Genomic DNA, 23,868 nt, shown 5'->3' with positions numbered 1-23,868 from the left:
CAGTACTTGCAAACATGATCCCTTCTGTTCTTAAACACCAAAGAAAAGACATGATGTTAGTTTTCCAGAATTATACCAAGAAAAGCAGGAATTGAATGTCAGCCATGTCACTTCTAGAAACTTAGTTGTTCTGTTCTCAGTCCTACTGAAAAGTGGTAAACATGCTAAGAGCTACTTTTCACAGAAAAGAGTATTTGTGTGAAACACTACTCAATTTTCTGTTTCACATCAAAGTTGAACTTACCATCTGGGTCTTTAAAAGTCAACGTGATAAATTTGCTAGCAACCATGAACATGAATATCACCCAAAAGCATGCAGCTAGCAGCAGCCACTGGTGGTGCATGTTGTCAGGCATGAGCCATATAAAGTTGATGCTTCCTGTTTGAAAGAGGAAAGATTGACACATTAATTATTTTTGTCCCAGTTTAGAAAAATACTTTCCATAACCAAAATGCAAAAACTCTAATGTGCATGTGTGTCATAAAACATAGCAGTAGATTTCACTTTTTACTTTTTGCCTATTCAGCTGAGTTTTCAACTAGTGTTAAGGCTGAGGCAATGTAACCACCAGCTGCTATCAAAGGGAGGCTTCGCTCCTCCTTCACCCCTACATACACATTCCCAGCTCCCTCCTTGTGCTGGCAATAGCACTGTCTGTCTCTCTGGGGAGACAGATCAGCAAAACCCCTGATTTTTTTACAGTATAGTTTATTTTTCAGTTTAAGTAAGCAAGACAGGTCATTGTAGGAAAGGCAGGGAGAATGAAGAAAGCTGCGCTCTCAGTGCTAGATGTAACATTAACACCGTACTTGGTTATCCCAAGTCACCTCAGGACATATAACACTAAGCACCATCCATGCAAATAATAAAAAGGGTTTCCTTGCAGCAGTGCCTCCTACCTGTAGCTGCATCCCTGCAGGTAAGCCTCACAGACAGGACTTCCCCAGTACAGCAGGAAGAGTTACCCAAACGATTGAGACTGCAGATTTAATGTGCAAAGAAACCACCCACAGGAACTGACAGAATCCAAGCAGAGTGAAGATGAGGATACTGCACAGTATTATGAATGCAGCATCTACCCTGCCTCGCAGCTTTAAAGTCTGCTGTACTGCTCTAAGCACTTCTATCCTGATTTTTCAAACTGTAACTCTAATAAATTATTTTTTTATTATTAGAAGTTAAGATTAAATATAAGGAAACCCATGACAAAAAAAGTCCCCAGCCATTAAGAGAAATGTATCATTTTAAGCTACATCTTTCACTGAATTTCCAGCTTCTGATGGGCAATACACACAGAGGCTGCCACCGAGTATCTGTGAAAGCTCCACTGCAAAAAAAACTCCAACAACCCACAACAAAAACCTAACAGCAAACATCATCACTTACATACCAAAATCTGAGACTTCTCAGGTTTGAATATTTATCCTGCAAAAATACAGCACCATTGTCTCTACTGTTGCTGGAGAGACAGACACCTGAGGGCCTGAACTCGGGTGCTGGAAAGTTAAAATGTAAGTGAATGCTTCCTTTTGAGGACACATGCAACACAACGTCAAAACACTTAACCAAAGGGGATCTAATACAAAAAATCTCATACAATGACATCCTCACAACAATCCTGTGAGATTTGTGTTTGTAGCCTCAGGAAGAACAAAAATCCAAAATCACGCGTGCAACTATCAATAGGATCAAACTCACTCCTAAAGTAGCCACATGCAATTTCAAAGAGAGTCACGTCTGCATGGTTTGTGATCACAATTTCTATACAGCCATTTGAGTGAATTACCAGGGAATAAGCCATATGCCCTCATTCCCATTTAAGATGCTAAAAATGTGCTGATTAATACTTCTAAGGAAATTTATATTGAGTTTTTCAGTCATATACCAGTATTCCACCTTCTTTGTTCCCATAAAGCTTCAATAACAGAAGTAAGCCTGGTTTTGACGTTGTTTCAGCATGTCCATCTGCAACATCAGTACTACTGCTACAGGTGCCAATCACTTTTCCAACTAGCTTTTGCCTTCCAGCAATGCAAATGTTTCCAGGAAGAGTTCTCACTGTAGCAGACAGAAGTGAAATGTCTTCAGGGTATGTTGAAAGCCTGTGCAGGCAGACAAGCAGATCAAAACAGATTTAGGACCAGAAGGATGTATGCAAAATGGGTAAGAAGAGGAAAAGAACATAATATCACAAATAAAAAAAAAAATCATAATTTTTAGCAAGGATGGCAGTGCTCAGGCCTAATTTTATTTTCTCAGCTTGGTTTTTGAAAGATCCTTTTTTTCCTCCTCTTTTATGGTTTCATTCTCCTATAAGCACCACACTTAGGTAAAAAGATGCATCAACTGTCTTAAAAAGATGCATCAACTGTCTTTTGGACAATTACAGGTGCTGTGACTTCCATGAAGACGTTTGTCATCGCCTGTTTTCTGATGCAATTCCCCAACCGCCAGTTGAGTGTGCATGAATTCCAGAGGACTGACCTGTTTCCAGCTAAGTAGTTCAAAAGTTATTCTCTATCTACCATTGCACTTGTACAAAACTTGCCCTAAGATTCATGCTGACAACCACTAGGTCTCAAAGGTCCTCATTTTTCAGTCTGCCATGACATCCACCATCTCCCACTTTAAGCACTGATATTTATCTTTCAGATGTAATGATCATTTGAAAAATTTTCTAACTGTCACAGATGAGGGAAATTTAGATCAGATATCAAGACACAAAAATGTAGTAATGACATTTTTGCTTTTTAGGTAGCTCTGCTAAGCCATGAGAACCATTCAACACTCAAAAAACAACGGAACCTCAGTTCAAGGCAGCAGACTGACAGAAGCTTTAAGAGGACACTCTGCAGGAGGAAATTTCTTTCTAACCATCAGCTATGGGCTTTTCAGACATATAATGAAAGGTCTGGGCCAGACCTTTCTATCCAACTCAGTATATTTGTTCTGCATTAAGAAGGGTAGAAACAGCCTCCAACATTCATAGCATCCCTGCTAGTCTGCCCACTTTTATAATGGTGATGGATGCATACCATTCAGTAAGGCCTATTGATCTATATCCCCTTATTTAATTTACGTATTGGATTTCTAAGAAATTGCGTTAAATGACATGGGAAAAGCAATTAGCATACACAGGACTGTGCTGCCAGGTCCTGTGCTGTAGGGATAGAACATTTCAGCCAAAATCACCCAGAAGCATCTCCGGACTCAAGAGAGCAGAAAGGGAGTAGAACTGCAGTCACATCCATAACCACCACCACTATTACCCTTCAATATGTTCATGCTGAGAGGAAAATGTAAAGCAGCTTTGTCTGCTTTTATTTTATGCACACAGCAACTCTGCAACCATACTTATCAAAGTAATAGTCTTGTCAGAGGATCTCTCATAATGTAACTACAATGCCTGGCACTGTTACTCACTTCCAGCATCCTACACTACATCTGTATCAGCAGCTTATCACCGATCTCAAGAAGCAGGACTATTCAAAATTATATATAGGAGTACCTCAACCATTACACTCACTTAAATGCAATGATCAGTATTTTTTTTTTAAATAATGTGTTTATGTCTCACTTTCTCTACCTTCTTTAATATTTTTATTGTTTTCACATATGGTAATTGCACTTCCTGCTTTATTCTGATATTACTGTATTTCTGTCGCCTCTCCTGTTACTTATTTTCTAGTGAATACATGTACAAGCTACTGTTTTTTCTCTATAATAGTTTCCTTCTGCTTCCAAAAGTGTCTGTTACTTCTTGTTGTCTAAAACATTTTTTTCTTTACAAGTAGAAGAAGCAAAAAATATGTTGAAGGTGTAGTCCATTTGCTCACAATGAAATACACAGTGAGTTTTCCAGTTACTCCTTCTCCTGCTTATTACAATTCTACACTTTTTAGGAGCACAAGATCCCCAAAACTCCTCTCTCCATCCATTCCTCTGTCCTTCCCTCTCAGGGCTACTTAGCACAAACTGTCACATAACCGGTTAGCCAGATGCCAGTTTTGCAAGAGAAAAAAATGGGACCGCAAACACAAACAAGAACCAAAGATCAAGACACAGAGTTGCAGGCTTGACCCATGGCTCACGAGTAACCTGCTACCTCAAATAAACACTCATACTTTGCCAAAGACTGCTGTCTTCATGGGAATGATGGGATAAAGTGCAGAACATTTAACATTAAAACTCGGTGCACGGTCTCTGCTCTGCAGCTTGTGCTGCTTGGACTGGGGCTCCTTGGCAGGACAGTGCCTGGGGGAATCATGACTGGCAGCAGCATGCCAGTAGTCCCAAACTCCCAACTCTTTGCCCATCTGCACGTGATTAATGATGTCATTTCAACTGAACTGGTAATAAAGGCCAAACAACAGCTAGCTGGGATAACTAATCCATTTTCATCAATGTCTCCTATGTGTTATCTTAGAGGTGAGAGATCTGGCCAATTTATTACACTTTAAAAAAATCTTAGATCAAAATCTGTCACACAGGCTCCTTTGGCAAGTTGTGTGGTGCAACTAAACAATGTTACATTATACCAGGCCTTTCTGAAACTGGTAATTTCCTAAGGTTTTTCTCCTCCCGACGGCACGAACAGGCCCGTGGCTCTGCTCTTCCAGCTCCTGCTGGAGAGGGGAGCTCTCCCTGCGCACGCACAGGTCACCTGTCAGCGGGATGGGAACCAACTGTGGGAGCAGCAGCGCCTGCACCGCTGCGTGACCCACCTCGGTCCGGGGCAGGCTCGGGAATGGGACCCTCCTCCACCCCAGCACGCCGTGCCCTGTCTGACAGACACCAGCTCCCACTCCAGCGGGCACCCCACGCTCTTCACAGCCGGGAACGGCAGCAGCTCCTCTTTCCCCAGCGTCGGGGCTTCCTGGGGGCTCCGCTCATTCCGTAAACACAAGGGGGTCCCCCCCAGGAAGCCGGGACACGGCCGTGATCTTACAGGCAGGGGACGAAACGAGGCAATGCCCACCCCCAGCCCCGGCTCCGGGCGCAAGGACCTGGGCTGAAGAGGCGTGAACTTTTCCCGTTCCGGAGGAGGAAGCAAGGCGGGCTTCTCCTCATCCCCGGTAGGGATGGATAAGCCATGCCCGCAGCGCCCGCCGCCTTCCTCGCCCGATCCGGGGTGCTGGAGGAGCCTTTCCCAGGGACTGCCGGCCGCCAGGCCTCCCCCGCCCGGGCCCCTGCCCGGCCCTCCCCGGCTTACCGGCCCTCCAGCGCCGCTCCCCGCAGCGCCGGGGTCCCGCCTCACTCGGCGGCACGGCCGGCCCGCTCGGGCGGCCCCGGCTGCCGACACATCCCCCCCGCCCGGCTGCGGGCGGCGGCGGCGCCTCCCCGGGCCCGCTCAGCCCCTGCTGCCGCCGCCCGGCCCTGCCACCACTGCCTTCATTTCCTCCCGAGGCCGCGGGCAGGCCCCAGCCCCGCCGCCGGGAAGGGGAGGAAGATGAAGGCCGCCACAGGAACGGCGCGGCTCGGCTGCGAGAAGACGCAGCGCCGCACCCGGCCGCCCAGAGGCGGGAGGGGGAGGGATGGAGGACGGGCTGGGCGGCTCTGCCCTTCCCTCCCTTGCCCTCCCGTCCCCGCCTCGTCTCGGCCTGGGGGGAGCGGGGCGTGCGAGCCCGACTCGCGTAAATACACGTGTATACGTGTGCTTGGTTTGGTTTGGTTTTTTATTTACTGTTCAAAAAACCTTTAATAGGTCCCTAACGCTCGTGTTTAAAAAAAAAACAACAAACAAACAACAACAACAACAACAAAAACCACAAAAAAACCCCAACCAAACAAAAAAACCCCAAACCACACAACCCCCCCCAACAACAACAACAACAAACCTGAAAATGACAGAATCACAGAATCATTTTTATTGGAAAAGACCTTTAATACCCCTCGTCCCGGCATGGCAGACGCAAGGCGAGTTTAGGCTCCAGGAGGAGAGGAAAGGTGCCGTAAAACATGGGAAGAACAGCAGTAGTGTGAAGGCAGGTGTCTGAGCTCTGCTGTACAGCCCAAAGCCCTGCCCGGGCTCCTTTCCCCCCAAAGACACGATGTAGTAGTGCACGCACAGTTGCTGCACACAGCACTCTGATCACTGGACCAGAGAGATGCTCACCTGCAGGACTCTGATACCCGTAAATCCCATGAAAACCGAGTGCTGGTGATGAGTCTCTTTTTAACAACTATTTAAACAAGTCCTCTTGGGCACGTTTTGCAGTCTTACAGTGCACTCTTCCCTTTTAGAGGAGGATTTAGAGCCTCTGATCCATGCATTTTCAGACTTGACTACCATGCTGCACTGTGCTAAAGCCCAACCAAGTCCAAGGATGATGTCGTTGGTATGGATGCCACAGCCAACCTATGGAGCAGAACAGGCTAATGCAAATGTCTTAGCAGCCATGTGTTCAGTGCTATGTTGACGGCTGCTAGCCCTCAGTGAGGCAGCAAAAAGAATAGCTTTCACTGGGAACCAATGGCCAAAAGCCAGTAATCAGAAAACCAATTCTCTACCTGACTGTTTGTTTGTAACAGCATCTTGAGACACCACATTCTTGTGCCTCCCTTCCTCTACCTGTGAAGTAGAAATTGTGATAAGTGACAGTTACTTTGTTGGCAAAGCATGTTGGAAATCTGTGGCAGTCACCAGTTTGAGTCTTGAACAGGTTAGAAAGTTGCTCCTTTCTTCAGGCTTCAAAGCGATGACTACAACCGCAGCCATGCAGATTTATTAATAAACTGTCTCCAGCTGTGGAACTAATTCCTGCCAGATTATCAGGCTCAGCTCAAGAATTTTAACCTTTCAAGTATGTTGTTACTGACATGTGTAATAATTAATCCAGTACAAAAGAAACCAATTTTCCAAACTAAGCACAGTTAATAAGCTTTGTTGTCAGTAATTGGGCCTGAAAGTGTCTGATGAAGTTGAAGAATGTGTTGCATAGGCAACTGTACTGTTGGATTATGCAGTTGCTAGTACAGGCCAACAGGATTCTTGCTACTAATAATGTTAAACTGTTAGGTTTAGTACTTTAAATAGGCAGCAAAATCAACAGTTGAGTGTGAGTTCTTTTTAATACTAGAGAACTTTTACATTGTCAGAGCAATGCAAAGGATAGTTGAGTTGGTGAAAAGTCACCCTTCCCCTCTCTGGGACATTCTAGAGTGACTTCTTGAGAGATATGCCTCTGTAGCCGATGGAAGTGATGCATCCATTTTTTCTTTAAGAACATGGGCCTAAACCTAAAAAATTCATCTTAATAACATGTTCAGTGTTTATGCCATTAGAAAAAGATTTGTATGTCCTAATTAAATATGTCTTGTATATCTTCATTCCAGGTTTGATGTTTCTCCTGGAAGAGTCTTACTTGCAAGAGATTAACATTTGCAACTTGGCCAGTCAGGGAGGACTGAGGTGGTACTGGACATCTGAGCTGCAGGAACACATTCAAGCATTATAAGAAGTTATCTGTCAGTGGCAGGCTGTCTTGACTGCTCTTGGTATGAGTTAATTCCAAATAGCATTTAAGCATAGCAAAAATGTTTAAATGAGCCCCTGTCGTGGACAAGATAAGTAATCATACTGCAGTTTGCATTTGAACACTCCAGCCTAATCGCACTGAAAGAATCCTCATTTTCCTTGACCTTCCAAGCTTATCCTATTCAGCAGAAGCCTAGGCTTGCCAGTACTGTTCAACTTACACTATGTTTATTTTTCACCCTTTGGTGTTATTTCAGGTTTTAATCCCATGCCAATTACTAGGATTAGTCTTGGTAGCCCTTTTAGTCATGCTTTGTTTCCTTAAGAGCTGACCTTAAGACAAGTCACTTGGTTCTGCATCAAGTACTCAGGAAGAACAAATCTTATTTAAATCAGCAGGAAGACATGCTTTTCCTAGTGCAGAGCCATTATTAGTGAATTCATCAATCTGCTTCATGACTGTATTTCTGAGGCATAACTGATCACTAAAGGAGATCTCTTGTGTACAAGTGTCTTGCTTTGCAGCTGGTCAGACATGGCACCTTTGGTATGTAATACATTTATTAAGATGTGATAGTCACTAGCAGATTCTTTTTCTGGAACATAAGGGAGCTTATTTAAATGTGGCTCTGGTTGATACAAATTAGAACATATAGAATACCTTGTGGCCTCTATAGTCACTAAGAAACACATCAGAAATAAAAAAAAAAATCAGGCCAAGGAATACAAGAATATACAGCCTCATACAGATGTAGGATTTTCTAGTATGGCCTAAATATAATACATAAAGTAGTATGTATTTCCTGGATTATTTTTATATAAAGCAATTTCAACTAGCAATGACCTATAAAGTGCATGTCAAACAGAGCTGGTGCATAGAAATGACTGAGGTGTGTGGAGAGAGTGGGGGGCCTTAGGGCTGATATCTGTAGTAAAATCATACTGGCTACAGTAGTGGCAAGATTAGATCCATAAGCAGCAAATTAGATGTGTTCATTTGAAGACTAAGTTCACTTCTTATTTCAGGGTAGAAACAAATTTTACCCCATGATAAGTGCCTTGGAATTGTTAAATCTTTTCATATCGTTACACCATTTGTTGCCCTTTGAGAAGGACACAAAAAGTATAGACTGAGGTAAGTAGGTCATTAGCTGAACCATCTAATTTATCTTGCATTCATCAGACACTATCTCTGAGCTGATAGTTTGAAAAGCAAAAACAGCTTTGCGGCGTTTGTTAATAGCAATGAACCAAACGTGCTGCTAGGACTGGGCTAGAGGAGCTAAGAACTACATTTAATTATCAAATCAATGTCAATTAAAATTGAACTCAATGATTCAAAATTAATTATATAGGTCACAAAATGAGTGCAGCCAAAAAGCAAATTATCATGTCAATGTATCGAGGTAAGTCAATTCTTTAAATAAAAATCAGAAATAACAATAGAGTTTTAAGTCCCAGTTATGGGTGTTTTCCAAAGTAGACAAATTAAGAAAATTGACTTAAGCAATTAGTGTTCAAAACAAGTTACTATACTTCAAAGTAACCTGCTACCCTCTTTTAACCCTCTCCTTTCCTCATGGCCTGAATCAGACAGCTGGATTTACCAATTTTCATTTCTCTCTATAGCTGGCAGAGTCAAACTGGCAAGCAGCTGAGTCTTAAGTTCACCTGCTGCATTCACCAGGGTACAATTTCCAGGTGACAAAGTTGCTGTGATACTGCAGGTACAGTGCTCAGTGTTGCATCTGTGACTTAGACTCCAATGAGGCCAAGCTGCATGTACTCATGCACTGTTCTGGGCCTCAACAGGAGTTGCAAGATTGGCATTGCACAGACAGAGAGTGCCAGAACTGCTCTGGGCACAGATAAAGAAGCAAACCAGGTTTTTAAGTTTTTTGGGTTTTTTTTTTGTCATTGTTTCTCAAAAGAGAGTATTGGGTGGAGACAGCAGTGCTACTCTAAGCCAATACTTTTCTTTGCCAGTGTTTGAGATCACATTCTCAAATGTTGAAAAAACACATGAGGACAACATGGTAAGACGCAACTCCTGACTGACCTGATACCAGTGGTGCTACATTATCAAGAGTTGGGAGAGCTGTTGTCTTCTGTTTGATTATCACCGCCTTAGAAAACTGACCAGTTTTGGGGTAAGCAGAAATACCTGAAGGAAGCTGAGGGGTGACTTGGGTCATGGGAGTGTAAGGATAAAAAAAAGAGGTGGAGGCAGGTACAGAACCCGGGTCCCATTTGCTAATGAATACAGGTAGGATCAGAGTATTTCACATTAAGTGGAACAGCTTTCACAGGGATATTGAGTGCTTAAAATAATTTATAACTTGCTGGTTGGAGCTGGCTCTTAGGAGATGGCAGTTGTGGTATCTATCAGGAGAAATTTGAACATTTGTTTCCCATATACCAGTAGCTCCATAATTAACTAGGAACAGTACCACTCTCGTGAAGGCAAGAAAAAAATGTTTGTGCTACAGCTACTAGGAGATGCAAGTCTAGAAGGGTTATCCTAAAATGACAGGCACTGCTCTACAATCCAAACTGAGCAAGGCAAGTCAGAGAGGGCTGGGACTTCATAGCTCTTGGCATGTCCTCCTGGCCAAGGCAGTGCAAAGGCAGACTGTGCTCTGGCATCAGGGAGTCACTCCCCAGGGAGGGCACATGTCCTCCTCCACGGTGCAGCCTCTGTGCCATGCTCCAGACTATGGTCCTCTGGGAGCATGCTCCTCAACCAAGAATAATTTTGGAGCTATTTATGTCTGACTGTTTTCAGTGGAAATTAAGGGTCTATCATTTTACAGAATCTGGAGCTTAGTCCATAGTTTCCTTGAGTCTTTATTTAAAAATAAAAAGAGAAACACAAAGTGAAAATGCCTTGTGTTTTTAGGGGGCTATTTTGCTGCCTTCCTGAATGAGAGTTAATGATGTTACCATGTGTCCTGTAATTCACCATACATGTTTGCATGACACAATACTAAAAAAAAAAAAAAAAAGGGAGAAGGAAGTTCCCCAGTCAACATGTAGACAAAAATAGGGATAGGAGGAAGAATTAAGAGAGAGAAGTTGGATTGTTTAGAAGAACACAGCCTTTGGAGTTGCAATACCGAGGTCAACAGAATTCTTCAGTCACTGAAACTTATGTTGAAGTTTCTTGCCCTTGAAAAAAAGACATCAGGCCCACAAGACCTAGCTTTGCCTTGATTATCTCTGGTAAATTTTATTTCCTTCAGCTTAATGTTTCCCAAGATATTAGTCCACAGTCAGTCTGGGGCTGCAACAATAAAATCGTGTTCTCACTAAGATGAGAACACATGGGAGATTGTCTATTTGAAAATTCCTATTTCTAAAATTAGTGTATTTTAACCAGCTTTGGCAACCACCACCAAGAAGAGCCCTGAAAATATGAGGGGCTGGGTAAATAGAAAATTTTATTGACACAGCTTTCAGCCTTACTACAAGGAAAAGGCTTGAGAGTATAATATTATTTTCAACATGTAATGTGAAGCTTTGACATCCCCCAAAGTATAACTGATGGTTAGCAACCAGCTTCTCCATTTATTCAGCTCACTAGAAGAGCAGTTGATGTTTTGGAACTGTGTGACCATCAGCCATTCATCAAACCTTATGTCAGCACTGGCCGTGATAGCTCAACCATGAGAAGCATTATGGCTTATCTCCGGGAGTTTCTTCATCTAAAAAGAGGGAGAATGATTTTACATCTTCTTGCTATGTATTCAACTTAAATGAAAGAAGATTAACAAGATGAAATCTGTGTTCATAGACAAACTCTGAAGAGTATTATAATATACTCAGTTACAAAGTACACAGTTAAATGAATAAGTCACTGTTGCTATTGCAATAGGTATTTGATAAATGGCAATACTGAAGGTGCCAGCTTTATACTTCAAACAAAGTAATTGTTGTTTAATGTTTAATGCTCTATATCCATCACTGTAGCATTCAAGAAAGTATCATGATGTGTTTTTTCAGGTGATGTTGCTCTAAATTGCAAAATCTACAACTGAGCTCAAAATGATGAAATGAAATAAAAAATGAGCAAGCCAAGGCAAAATGTGTTTTTCAAATGTGAACTAAATATTATCTCAAAAAGCAGATTTTTTTGGTGGTTCAGGATACCATCTTGTAGCAGAGATCCTACTGACAGGACTCTTTTCTCAGTTCCTTTATAAATGTTGTGGGTATTCCAGATCAACTGTGTTAAGCATTCCTCCCCTTGCCATCTAACATCATAAATTCTTATTCCATACAATCTTTTTTGACCATTCAGAGCCAAACCTTTCCTTTTCTTAGGCTGTCACTTCTTGTTACAGGGCACTAGGTCCTCTGTTCATCTTCAGGCTCAGCTCACAAGAGTCTCTGAGAATCACTATTTCTTTTTTTAGCAAAAGGGACACCCCAAGCCTGCATTTGGAAGCATTGCACCATTTAGGCATGTTTCCACAGCAACACTGTCTATTTTAAGTTGTATCACCAGAAAAGAAGGAGGCTGCCATCCATCCACCCACCTACCATCTCCCTCTAGACATTCTGTCCTTTTGTATTTTACATCATTTAACTAGTGGGCTTTCCCTGGTTTGGAAAAAAAAAACCAACAAACCAAACACCAGAGCAGTTAGCATGTACTTTGTTGTGACGTCATTCTTGATAAATCCTTGATGAACGCTCAACCGCAGGTATTGATTGAGTTATCTCATGGGTTGCCTAAGCAGAAGAACATACTGCTTCCTTGTCCAGCTGGAGGAACACTGAATAAAATTAAGCCAAGTCAGAGTTCTAGGTTGAAGATCTTTTCAAATGTCCTGACATGTACTAATTATACTGAACTTTCAGCTCAGTGTAGCCCAATACAGCCCATTGCCACAGTACTACTTCCACACAGCACAACCTGGTAGGTGCAAATTGCTTCATTTCAAAGGATTTTACACTTCTCTGTCTCAATGTTGCAGACATAAAATCATGTTTCTCCAAGAAATTAGCCAAGAAACTATCCAAAAGAGTACAAATGTTGAGATTCCTGCTGTAGTTTCCTAACTTCCCCATTAGCATTCATTCTCCATTTTGATGCCCTTGGTTAACTTCTTGTCTTTGAACTCCTACTCTATGAGACACGCTTTTACTGATCCCCTTCAAATATCTACTTGTTGGCGTACTCAACTTTAAGACTGTGGCTTTATATCTGTAAAGTACAACACACTGAACTCAGCCTTGTATTCAGCATAAGTAGGCACTGTCATGTTTAATAGAAGATGAGTAGTGGGAGATCTCTGCAGGCTTTGTGGCAGGTTTGCCTAATAAACACCCTCTGGTTTCTTCAGCTTTTCTCATCTTTCGAAACAGGTCATGGGTGAGGTATAAAAAGCCCTCAGAGCAGGATAAGGCTTTGTACCAAGCACTGCTGAGCTGCAGAGGGGGAGATGCACGAGAAAGCAGAAGGAGCCAGCTGGGATGCCATTTTACAGGTTCTGTCCTTACTGTCTGTGATAACTGCTGATTTCATTGCAGAGATCATTTACAAAAAGGAAGAGAGCCCTTCACCCTTTTTGTCCACTGATGCCAAATTTTCTTGTTATTAATTTATCAATCACAGCATGTTTTATACTAAAATTATGGGTGTCATAATATTGCTACTGCTAAATATATGCCAAGCCTCCTTACCATAAAAAACCCTCATTGACCCCCCACTAAAGCTTAATTTTTAAGTCATTTGTGAATCACTGTGGGCACTGAAACTCACCCTATTTCTCTCTCTTTACGTGGGGAGCCCAGGACCTTAAAGCAGAAATTTTATTTGTGCAGTAAAAGTATGGCTCATTAATGTGGCTTGGTGTTGATATATCCATTGGGAGAGCTGCACCTTAGCTAACACCTTTGAAATGAAATGTACAGCAGCAGAGAAAGTTCTGATTTAAGGAAGCTGAATGTGTTCATAATACGACATGCTCATATATTTGAAATTTTGTTTTTAAACACTTTTCCCATTCTTCTTTCGTACCACACAGACTGTGATAAAATACTATTTTCAGTTTGGTGATAGGTTGTACTGGTTTTTTTTAATGGAACTTGACTGAGTTAATTTTTATCTCATCTTAGCATAAGCCTCATGTGATGCAAATCCACAGGCTTCACTGCACCAACATATAGGCAAAATTTGCTGAAGGAAGACACAGAGTACACATAGGGTACTCCCTGAGAAAGGGTGAATTAAAGCAGCAGATTGTTTATTGTGCATGAGAACGAAGAAGGAAAGGTTCAGGTAGCATCCACTATTTTATGTCAGGGAGAGGTAGATTTTACCAACCCGACATAATCACACGCCTCTTTCCCTATGCTATTACAAAAAATCCCACTACTGAACTCAGATATGTTTAAATACTTTGAAAGGGGCTACTATATAACTGGCTGTGTGGGAAAGAAGTGGGAATTTAAGCAGGTAATGAGTTGCCTGAGAAAGAAAGCAACAGACTGTGCCTTTCTTACCAGACAGGGAAACCAGAGAACCACATCCCATTACAGTGAATAATCAGTGGCAATCTTAATCTGGTAATAATTTCATAGTATTCTCTAGAAAAAGGTAGAAAATATTTAGAATTTAAAAGTATTGGTATCTCATATGCTAATACTAAAAAACTAGTAGCAAACAGTGAATCTATAATGACTCTAAGATCCTGCATTTCTGCCGCATGGGAGTGAATTGGATGCAAAATCTGTGATAAGCATGGCAAGAGAAACACTGTTGGTGAACAATAATTTTCAGTTTGGTTAAAGTGTCAAAAGATAGAAAGAAGACAGTTAATATGAAAATGTACAGTCCTTCAGAGTACATTCTCTCACTGTCTACCTCTGATGCGTTCAGCTCACACTCAGCTCTGCTTTCACATTTTGGTGACTACATTGGCTTAAATGAAATTATACCAAACACGAACCTGCTTCTTGCTGCCATGAAAAATAAATTGCCATCCTCCTTTCACTGTAGGATTTCATGGGCTCGGACAGAAAGCAGGGTCATTGCAGAATGGAGCTATGGGCTTCTTGGAACCCTGCATCTCCTTGTTACTGAAAGCCTGGGAGGATTTGCTGTGAGAAACCATCATCACAAAACTCGCTGCAATCTGCTTAGCTCCCACAGAGGATAAAAATTATACAGTCAGAGGGAATAGTCTTTTCTAATACTATCCTGTCTTGAAACTCCCGTTTCCAGTTAAAACAGTGAAAAGCTGACAGCTGAGTGTCTGCTATAGGAATATCTGATCTCTCCTGAGAGCTTATCGCTCAGATTATTGCCCCCAGAGGGCTGTGATGAGGCGAAGACCTCTGTCTCCCAGGAGAAGGAACAAAGGGTGAACTAATGATGCTGGGGTCACTCAGCTCCTCCTACACCTCTTTATGTGCTCAGGACACACAGCTGTGCAGCTGACGAAGTCACATGAAGTCTGGCTCCCCTTTTCTTTGTGAGAAAGCAGGTGCATCTCCTCTCTGACTGCTCTGAAATGTTTCCACCCGGAACAGTCCTGCCGTCATCCTTTTAGTGTGCAGCACAGCCATTGAGGGACATTATGAGATGAGGTGGGCTGCTGTGACAATAATATCTTCTGCAGCTTTTTATGTCTTACATCCAACATTGGAGCCATTGCCTCCCAAGCATCTCTAGCACAGAGAATCATAGAATGATTAGGGTCTTGGAAGGGACCTTAAAGATCATCAAATTTCAGTATGTTAGAAGATGGAAAACTGACTATGTATTTCCTTTAGCACACCCAAAGTCTATGAAAATAGTGTCTGGGAGGACTCCGCCTTCTCAGACTGTGACCTGTTTAGAAAGCATTACCCTGAGAACTCTCCCAGAGAAAAACAGGAAGTTTTCCATAGTCAAATCCAGGGATTAAATCAGGAAGAACAGAGAATCACTTTCTGTTGTGAGCAGATCTATGTCTTGTCTACAACCATATCCACTATGAAATTAATTAAGAGGTGGATGGCTTTCCTTATTTCACGCGAAGGTAAACGTAGTAAGATTGGCCAGGACTTGTTCAATATGAAAGTTCACATCCCTTCTAATTAGAATGAAAAAGTAATTTTCCAAACTGTCACGAGGAGAAATACTTTTTAAACACTCAGCAAGCCCCACTACAAAACTGAATTTTTTGCTTAAAATGAAAATCCCAGCAGCTCCGTCGCTTGACCATGCATAGCGTCTTCTTTTCTTCCCTCCCTCCTTCCTCTGTGTCACCTCTTCCAGAAAAGCAGCTCTGACGGAGAGTTCCAGAGGGCAGAGGACGGGATGTCTAATGTTGGACCTTTCGCGGGCGGGCCGGTCCAGAGGGGTGGCAGGGGGTGACAGCGCCGTGTCCGGCAGAGGGAGCGACAGTGGCAGCGGTGCTTGGGACCGCCCCGGCGCCCATTGGCTCGGCGGCTCCATATGGGGCTCGGCGCGGCTCCATAAAGGCAGCCCGTCCGCCCGTCCGTCCGTCTGTCCCCGCCCGGCCATGCCCTCGCCACCGCCCGCCCTGCCCTTGCTCCTGGCTGCCTGCTGCCTCTGCGCCCTCCCGCGGGGCTCAGGTACGTCCCGGCACCGGGAGGCGGGGGCGGAGAGGGGGAACACGGCAGAACCCCGAAACATTGAAAGGGTCGTCTCCCCTTCAGGGGCGCCGTCGGGGCTGGGCTGCGCGGCATCCTAACGCTGCCGTGTCCCCGCAGGGTTCCCGCAGCCTTTCTCGCGCTACTGGGACGGTGTGGAGCTGCCCCAAAAACAGGTACGTCTGTCGCTGCCGTCTGACAGCGATGCGCGGTGGACAGGTAGGGCAGAGACGGTCCAACCCGGGACGGGCTGACCGGGAGAGGTGGGAAACGAGACTCGCCCGTGGCAGGGAAATGAGGAAGGAAATGGGCAACGGACTGGGAATACCTTATGAAATCCCTGAGGGAGGAGGGAGGCTGGCGCCCTTTGCTGCCTGCAGAGGTAGGTGGGACAGGTGTGGGCAGGGGTGTGATGTGCATCAGGGTGCAGAATAGGATACCTGGGTAACCAAAAGCCGGGAAGGCTAATAACCAGTCAGTCCCGACTCCCCCAGTGAAACCACAGATCCTAAGGTATGATAGACACACTGCTAATGTCTAATCTTTACTTTTTAAAGCAACTGGCACTGTGTTTCAGTCAGTGGATGGAAATGTCCAATGAACCCCAGGTAAATTGACTCTGGTAATGTGTTTGATCTCTCTTCCAGACATAGTAATTGTCCTCTATAACCCAGAGCACTGATGTCTGCTGGTGGCAGAGCCTCTGCCAGAGAGCCAGTGGCTCTGGAGAGCAGGGCGAGTTTGCTGGTGTATGTGCTTTCCTCCCTGTGGAGCTAACACAGACCTAGAGAAAGAAAAAAAAAAGTGCTTTTCTTGCCATCCCACTGGTACCTAACACTGAAGCAAGAAGCGCCAGACAGTGCTGCAGGAGTTATAGGTCCTGTCTGGTCCCCTGGGTGCTTGGTGGGTTGATGGGTTTTCTCTGGGGTTCTCAGAGGAGAGGGGAGTGAGAAGAAATTTTCACAGCTCATTTCTGCTCTAGTGTCTCTGTCTCAGAACTTGCAAACACTTTAAAAAAAAAAAAAAATCAGTATCTGAAAGCTCAGCCCCACTGCATTTGATATCGAGCCCAAGGGTCATTTTCAAAGAGGAGAGAAAAATATTTGCAGGATCAGGAAGTATCTGGAAATTTTAAACATTTTGTGCTGGTTTTTTCTTTCTGAAATCTTTCGGTTTTTTAAACCAAAACCTGAGGAAAACAGTTCAAGAGTCCATTGTTCAGGTGTCTTACACTTCACTTCCTTTGGACCTGTAGTTATTTCTCATCTAATGTGATTGCATGCATAAGCAAACCACTCTCCTGTGGCAATGAGTATGGGACAGTGTGTTTCAGTATACAGTTAAAGATTATAGAATTGATCTGCTGAAATGCTTGTAGATGAAAATGAGCATAGATTAAAAATGCCAAACCCCAAAGCTATTCTTAGAACAATTAGCATAGAAAAATGTATTTTAAATGTAAGAGGTTGATTTAGGTCTCTTTATAGCACAAAACTGTATTGACAATAGTAGTATTGTGTGTATTCTCCTCATACAAAATACTAGTTTTTCAGGTCATAATAGCATCAGTAGATCTTTCCCTGCTCTGAATGGTTTTAGTGAATCTAAATTGTGCTGGGATCAGAATCAAGCCTGGAGAAGAGGAGACTGAGGGGAGACCTTGTTGCAGTCTACAGTTTCCTCGTGAGGGGAAGAAGGAGGGTAGACAGTGATCTCTTCTCTGTGGTGACCAGTGACAGAGCCCGAGGGAATAGCCTGAAGTTGTGTCAGGGGAGGTTTAGGTTGGGTATTAGAAAAAGGTTCTTCACCCAGAGGGTGGTTGGGTACTGGAACAGGCTTCCCAGAGAAGTGGTCACAGCACCAAGCTTGACAGAGTTCAAGTAGCATTTGGGCAATTCTCTCAGGCACGTGATGTGATTCTTGAGGTGTCCTGTGCAGGGCCAGGAGTTGGACTCGATGATCCTTGTGGGTCCCTTCCAACTTGGCAGATTCTGTGATTCTGTGAAAACTTGTACACCACATCCTTCCAGTAAATGTATTAAAGTACTGTTTGTTTTTTTTTTCTCAGATCTCCAGCTCTGTTTTGGATCTCTGTTATTCCATATTCAACAGCATGCATAAAAATGAGGTAGGCTGTAATTGCTTTTGTTTCAAAGCACCCGCTCCTTAAAATTAAAAAGCAAGCTCTCCAAACCCAACTTTTTGACGTTTCTCTCCAAATAAATGTTTTAAGAGATGTAGGAGAGTATATAAAAGATTATTTCTTCTTGTTAGTAGTTTGTATGTAATTCTGAACTACATTAAACTGTATATGAAATTGCTGGTTTTCACCAATTCAGAGCTCAAGAACCAAAACATTCTCTTACAGCCAGTTAGTATTTAAACCTGACTCTCACTTTTTAATAATACAGAGTTAACTATGCTACAAATATACATAAAATTTGATCAATAGCATAACTTAAATCATGCTGGACGTGGAGGTGTATGATTTGCTTTACCAATTTTAATAGTCTATTTGAGCTTGAGGGTTTTTTTGTGTTTCTGACTCAGATTAAAAAGATTAAATCGAGAAGTTATTGAGTATAGCTTTTTTGCTGGTGCAGTCATATTAGGTCCCAGCTCAATGTCATCTCTGCTTTATATCACTTTTTTATTATCACCACTCTATCAAGAACTTTTTCCATAAAATTCACTCAGCCCCTGGGTATGTTAAAAAGGCCAATTTACTTGTGGAGTTTGAGTTCTCTGACAAAAATAGAAAGTATTTTTACATGTGTTTCAGTATCTCTTCTTGCCAGTGTCTTTAGCTTATTATAATTCCAAGCATACTTTCCTAAAGCAACCATAAAACTCTACCATATTGAACTTGATTGTATAAAAAATTCTAATATTTCAGTCATAAATGTCTAATAAATGTTTTTGAGTTTGATATTGACTCCTATGCTTCCACAGCTTAGCTAATGAGGGAACATACAGAATCATCTAGTAACTTTGAACAGAGTCCTTTTTACCTTTCAAAAAATTCACCCTCTGTTATGTGCCCTCAAGATTGGGAGCTGAATCTCATAAAATATCCTTTCAAAAATATGACTAATATCAGCTATATATCTGCAATATGATTTTTAGGTGTGGTCTAATTAAAGTGGAAGATTGAATATAAATGTGAAATATGGAAAAAGAACTTTGTAAAGTTTTACCCAGCTGCTCAAATCTATTACATGAAGTTGTACTTTCTTAGCCCACAAGGAATCTTGTGTCTATGTAAGACTCAAACATGAGTCTATATGTAGTGCATCCAATGAAACAGTTATGAAATCCTACTGATTTCAGCTGAACTTCAACTTTCACCATCATACTGTATTTATGTGAATTAAAAAAAAATAATCAGAGTTATAGATTATGTACAGAATGTAGGTGGTGTTTCAAGAGAAAGAATGAGGCCTAAGCACTATGAAAGGCAAAGTCAATGACAATTTGGGGCTTGAACTCCACCTGGGGAACTTAAAATATTTTGTGAGAACTAAGACTATTTAACATCAATGTCTAATGACACTTACAAAGAAAGCAAAAAGAGCTATCTAAACCTAGCTACATCACAATCACCTCACTGAACATTTGCCTAAAGTCAAACCAAGACACTGTTTAGAAGCTCAGTTTTTACCATGTTTCTTCCACATAGTAACCTCTCACTGTTATAAATTAGCTAGGATAGTTGACACTGCAGGCTAAGTCATGAGTCAGTCTCTATCTTTGCTTGGTATGTAATAATCATATCAGAACAACGGTAGCATTCACACTGTCTCTTTGATGTACTCTCCTTCTTTGCATCCTTAAAGCACCTTGATTGAGCAAACACTTTTTTCTTCCGTAGTGTTTTATAGCCCTGTAAGTTGATGTCAGTTGCTCCATAAATTGTCTTGAGGCTTGAACCAAAGAAATCCTCTTCTTGTACCGTGACTCAATGATCCTTGTGGGTCCCTTCCAACTCAGCATATTCTGTGATTCTGTGAAATGGGATTCCCTCCTTCTTGCTCATATATTTTGTCTTTTAAAATTCTTCCTCTCCAGTTTCCCATCTGCATGTTTTCCTGTTTTCACCCCCTGTCTTCATGTCCTTGCTCATTTTATGTGCTTGTTTTTCAAGTCCACCCCAAGTAACTAAACCCAACTGTTCCTATGGCACACAAAGCCATCCCATTCCTGGCTGGCTGTGAGCATGCAGCCTGGCAGCCATGTCATGGGCAGGATGGCTCCCAAACCAGGCTGCAAGTTCAGGGCTGTGTTAGATGAGGAGCTTAGTCTGCTCACATAAAGTCATGGGCAAAGTTTCTATTCCTTGATGTAAGGCTGAGAAGAAAAATGAGCAATTTTCTGAAGAATAAAGATTTTAGAGGAAGGCTTAAAACCAGCAATCATTCTTGGGTTAAAACCAAGGGCAGTCTGAAAGGTGAGGAGCAGCCACATTTTAACAAGGTAAGAGCTATCAGTACAATTCAAGCCTGAGGAGTAGAGCTGCTGCATTTGCTCCAGGGTGAGCTCTGCTTCCCCTACCAGAGCATGAATGCGCTTTGCTGTACAGCGAGGGAAGCATATTGAATGATGGTAATGAATGCAGTAACATTGATTAAGGCAAGGCTTGAAATCAATCTTTAGAAAGATCCATTTGCTGCTGTTCCAATATCTGTGATAAGTGTAAAGTTATCTCTCTTCTCATGTGGAGTGCACCAGCCTCATCAGTAATAGAGGGTCTGTACCAAACCAAAGAAAAGCTGGCATGTTGATTAACTTACACTATCTGCTTGCAGGAATCACAGATTGCTTCTGCAAAGTTTACAAAGAAGGTATGTAAATGTGAAGACAAGCAAGTAGCAGTGGGCAGGGAAGTATGTCATTTTTCTTGTTTCTTTTGCTGCTTTTTTGAAGTCAGCTTGGGGGTTTTTTCAGTGGTTGAGAAGTGATCTGTGCAGACCCTGCTTATACCTACCCTATGTGTAAAAATTTCTTTTATACCTTTTCTAAACCCTGTGAATCTTTAATTTTGGTAATTTAGTATATTTACACTAGACAGAATGGATAAGTTCTTGACAATGCCCTTTGGGCATTAATTTTTAATCAGCATTCCAGATGAATGGGCATTGGGGACTATCAACATCTTGTTTGCATGCTGCTGAAAAAGGCCTGAATTATCAATATTCTGATAGAATGGTACCAAAATTTGTCAACAGATCTATTGAACTGAGTTTAAAGTACTTTGTTATTATGTTTTATTTTACAGGACAGTCATGGGACTCTGGGACGGCCTTTTTTCCTTTTCAGGGTATCTGAATCTCTTACCTTCTAAAGATTCTGAATCACAGGTGATATATGTCCATATAACAGGAAAGCTGTTTCCCTTCACCAATTCTTGCTGCAGTTGTTTTGAGTAGAGGCCAAATATCCCTTGCTTGAAAGCTGAGGGAGCCATTTGCTTAAAAAGCTCTGATTTGACTAAAAAAGACCAAGATAACGAGATCTTGGGTAGTAATGGATTACGCACATTTTTTTGTTTGAAGATATGCTGCTGCAAGTGTTTTATCTTGAGCCAAATCATCCATGTGGCTTGTATCTCCAAGATTGTCAAGGTGCACTGATGGTAAAATGTGCCTGAGCTGACTGTCCACTTGGCCTGAAAGGTCCGGCCAGTAAGTGATGTCACACTGCAAAACAGAGTGAAAAGCCAAAGCAAAATTATCGTAATTTCTCTCATGTCTTTCACCCATTGGCTTGCTGAGCTATGACATGGTCTAATGTCAAATGATCTGGTTTGGACACACTCTGATTAACAAAAAACTAACTTCTAGGAATATTTTCAACATATTTTAAAAAATTAAAAATATTATCAAGTAGGTCATATCAGGTAACCAGAGTCCCAATTAACTGTCATTTGCATTTTAGCTTACTTCAGGTGTGTCCAGCCAGGTTCTCTCTGTGCTGGTATTTGTATATTCTTTCTTAGGCATGTGCAATTCCCCAAGGGATTGAGACCAAAACCCTGAATGAGAATAATTAAAGCCAGAATTTTAGCTGTTTGGACAGAGGCTGAATGAATATTTCTCAAATTCAAACATACAACCCACCCTGCCCGGATCCCCTGATATTTGATATGGGAAATCTTACTGCAGTCTTCTTATACAGTACGCTGTCTGCATGATGGTGATTTATTTTGGTGTGCTTATAAATCTGGTATCTAGTACTTCTGCACAGTCATCTAATTAATATATTTTTCAGCCTCGAAATGGAAGAACTATCAAAGGCAGTGGTAAGTAGACATCTGAAAGTGACAAGAATTTGTTCTGATTTTTTCAATAATGATGATCCTCGTGACAGAAGGAGTTACTGAGAAGCATTACAAAGCTAGTACAAACCTAGATACACATGTGAATGTTTCATATGGTCACTAGGAGATGTCTTGACAGAAATGTGATTTTTAAGGCTCAGAGCCTTAGAGTGTACGCTCTTGACAAAGGGATTGTTTTCTTGTCTCTTTAAGGTTGAGTAAGAAGGAATTTGCATCCTCTGCAAAATGACAGAAATGGTACAGAAACTGTAAAGTTTAAAGACAGAGGGTGTAGATGGTACTTGAAACACAAAAGCTAGACATTTTTGGTCAAAGCCACCTTCAGTCACCTAATCCTACATGAGATCTCCCTAACACTGAATCTGTACATGCAGGTGGTAGTCCTCACATCATAATTAGGACCTTTTTGAGGGTAAACATTCTCTATGAAGAGCAGGGCTGGGGATGTAAGGGAGGAAGAAAATGAGGTCTAGTAATATCACCTAGCACTTACATATCCATCTTTGAAAGTATCTACTTAAGGTCTAAGTGAGCTTTACTGGGAAATGGACACTATAGTCAATATACCCGTGTACCCTTCTTCAGTCTCTTTTCTTCCAATACTTTATCTCACAATAAAAGATCACCATTTTTGTTTGCAATCTAAGAATTATTTCCAGCTGTTGACTGAAAGAGGTTTGGTTGGGTTTTTTTGTTTGTTTGTTTGGGCTTTTTTTGGTTTTGTTTTTTTTTTGGTTGGTTGGTTTTTTTGTTTGTTTTGGGTTTTTTGTTGGTTTTTTTTGGGGGGGGATTGTTGTTGTTGTTGTTTTTGGGGGGAATGTGTTTGTCCGTTTTTTTATGATAAAACCTGCAAACCCCCCCACAAGTAAAGAATACCTTTGCTGTATATTCAGGATGAAACTATTTTGGAAAGAAAGGAACCAAAGATTTCAGAGAGTGTTGTAGAGCAACATTGCTACTTGCTTGCTCTGGTCTTAGGCACTGCCCTGGGCAGTCTGTTGCTTCTCATAGATGAAAGGAACATGAGGAACTCCATGGATCTCTGGTTTGAGCTGGTGCAGCTGTTCTTGTTGTTAGGTCCATATGTGTGTGGGAAATGTTTCATAGCTCAGTAGCATGTTGGTGTAGAAGCCACTACTCTATACTCATGCCCTAGCCTAACATACAGCTGTAAATTTTATCCATAGCTCAGCCCCCTGAGCCAACCTGGTTGCAAGATGCATTCCATGCTTCCATACTCTAAAAGGTCAGCAGAGTTAGGACATGGAAAAGAGAAGAACTGTGTGAGGAGGGAGGATTAATGTTTGAGTACAAATAACAGATTTGGGCACTTAACTAGATGTACAGAAGTGAAACTAAGTCATATTCATCTCAACATAAAACATGACATTGTTTTAATTTGTTTCAGAATACCATGGAATATGAAGTTCATGAGTTGATTTACCA

General features: G+C 42.0%; 3 protein-coding genes across 7 annotated transcripts in view; 1 reads left to right on the top strand and 2 right to left on the bottom strand.

The window, feature by feature from the left end:
• Positions 1–5,248, bottom strand: part of CHST10 (carbohydrate sulfotransferase 10) — a 17,981-nt gene extending 12,733 nt beyond the window's left edge. For 2 of the 5 annotated variants that reach the window (XR_001875381.1, XM_017818444.1), the window contains exons 1-2: positions 1,898–1,989; positions 245–379 (exon numbers count right to left, since the gene is read on the bottom strand). Coding sequence is in view for 4 of the 5 variants with exons in the window: in XM_017818444.1 (XP_017673933.1) it covers positions 245–356 (112 nt within the window). In the remaining variant the exon portion in view is untranslated. The other 3 variants (XM_017818442.1, XM_017818441.1, XM_017818443.1) reach the window with 3 other exon arrangements.
• LOC108498987 (WAS/WASL-interacting protein family member 1-like) lies at positions 1,875–15,996 on the bottom strand. The gene is made up of 3 exons (XM_017818351.1): positions 15,739–15,996; positions 4,726–5,318; positions 1,875–2,103 (listed from the first exon to the last, which is right to left on the bottom strand). The coding sequence occupies exons 1-3, from the start codon at positions 15,994–15,996 to the stop codon at positions 1,875–1,877; spliced, it is 1,080 nt and encodes a 359-aa protein (XP_017673840.1).
• NMS (neuromedin S) lies at positions 15,995–23,868 on the top strand. Its single transcript, XM_017818350.1, has 9 exons — positions 15,995–16,067; positions 16,206–16,261; positions 16,643–16,693; positions 18,154–18,213; positions 20,891–20,926; positions 21,361–21,402; positions 22,353–22,383; positions 23,610–23,668; positions 23,831–23,868. The coding sequence occupies exons 1-8, from the start codon at positions 15,995–15,997 to the stop codon at positions 23,663–23,665; spliced, it is 405 nt and encodes a 134-aa protein (XP_017673839.1). The 3' UTR covers positions 23,666–23,668; positions 23,831–23,868.

The sequence above is a fragment of the Lepidothrix coronata genome, unplaced genomic scaffold (genome assembly GCF_001604755.1).
Source record: "Lepidothrix coronata isolate B3197 unplaced genomic scaffold, Lepidothrix_coronata-1.0 Scaffold68, whole genome shotgun sequence".
NCBI lineage: Eukaryota > Metazoa > Chordata > Aves > Passeriformes > Pipridae > Lepidothrix > Lepidothrix coronata.
Note: the sequence above shows the minus strand (reverse complement) of the source record. Positions and strands in the feature narration are given on the sequence as shown.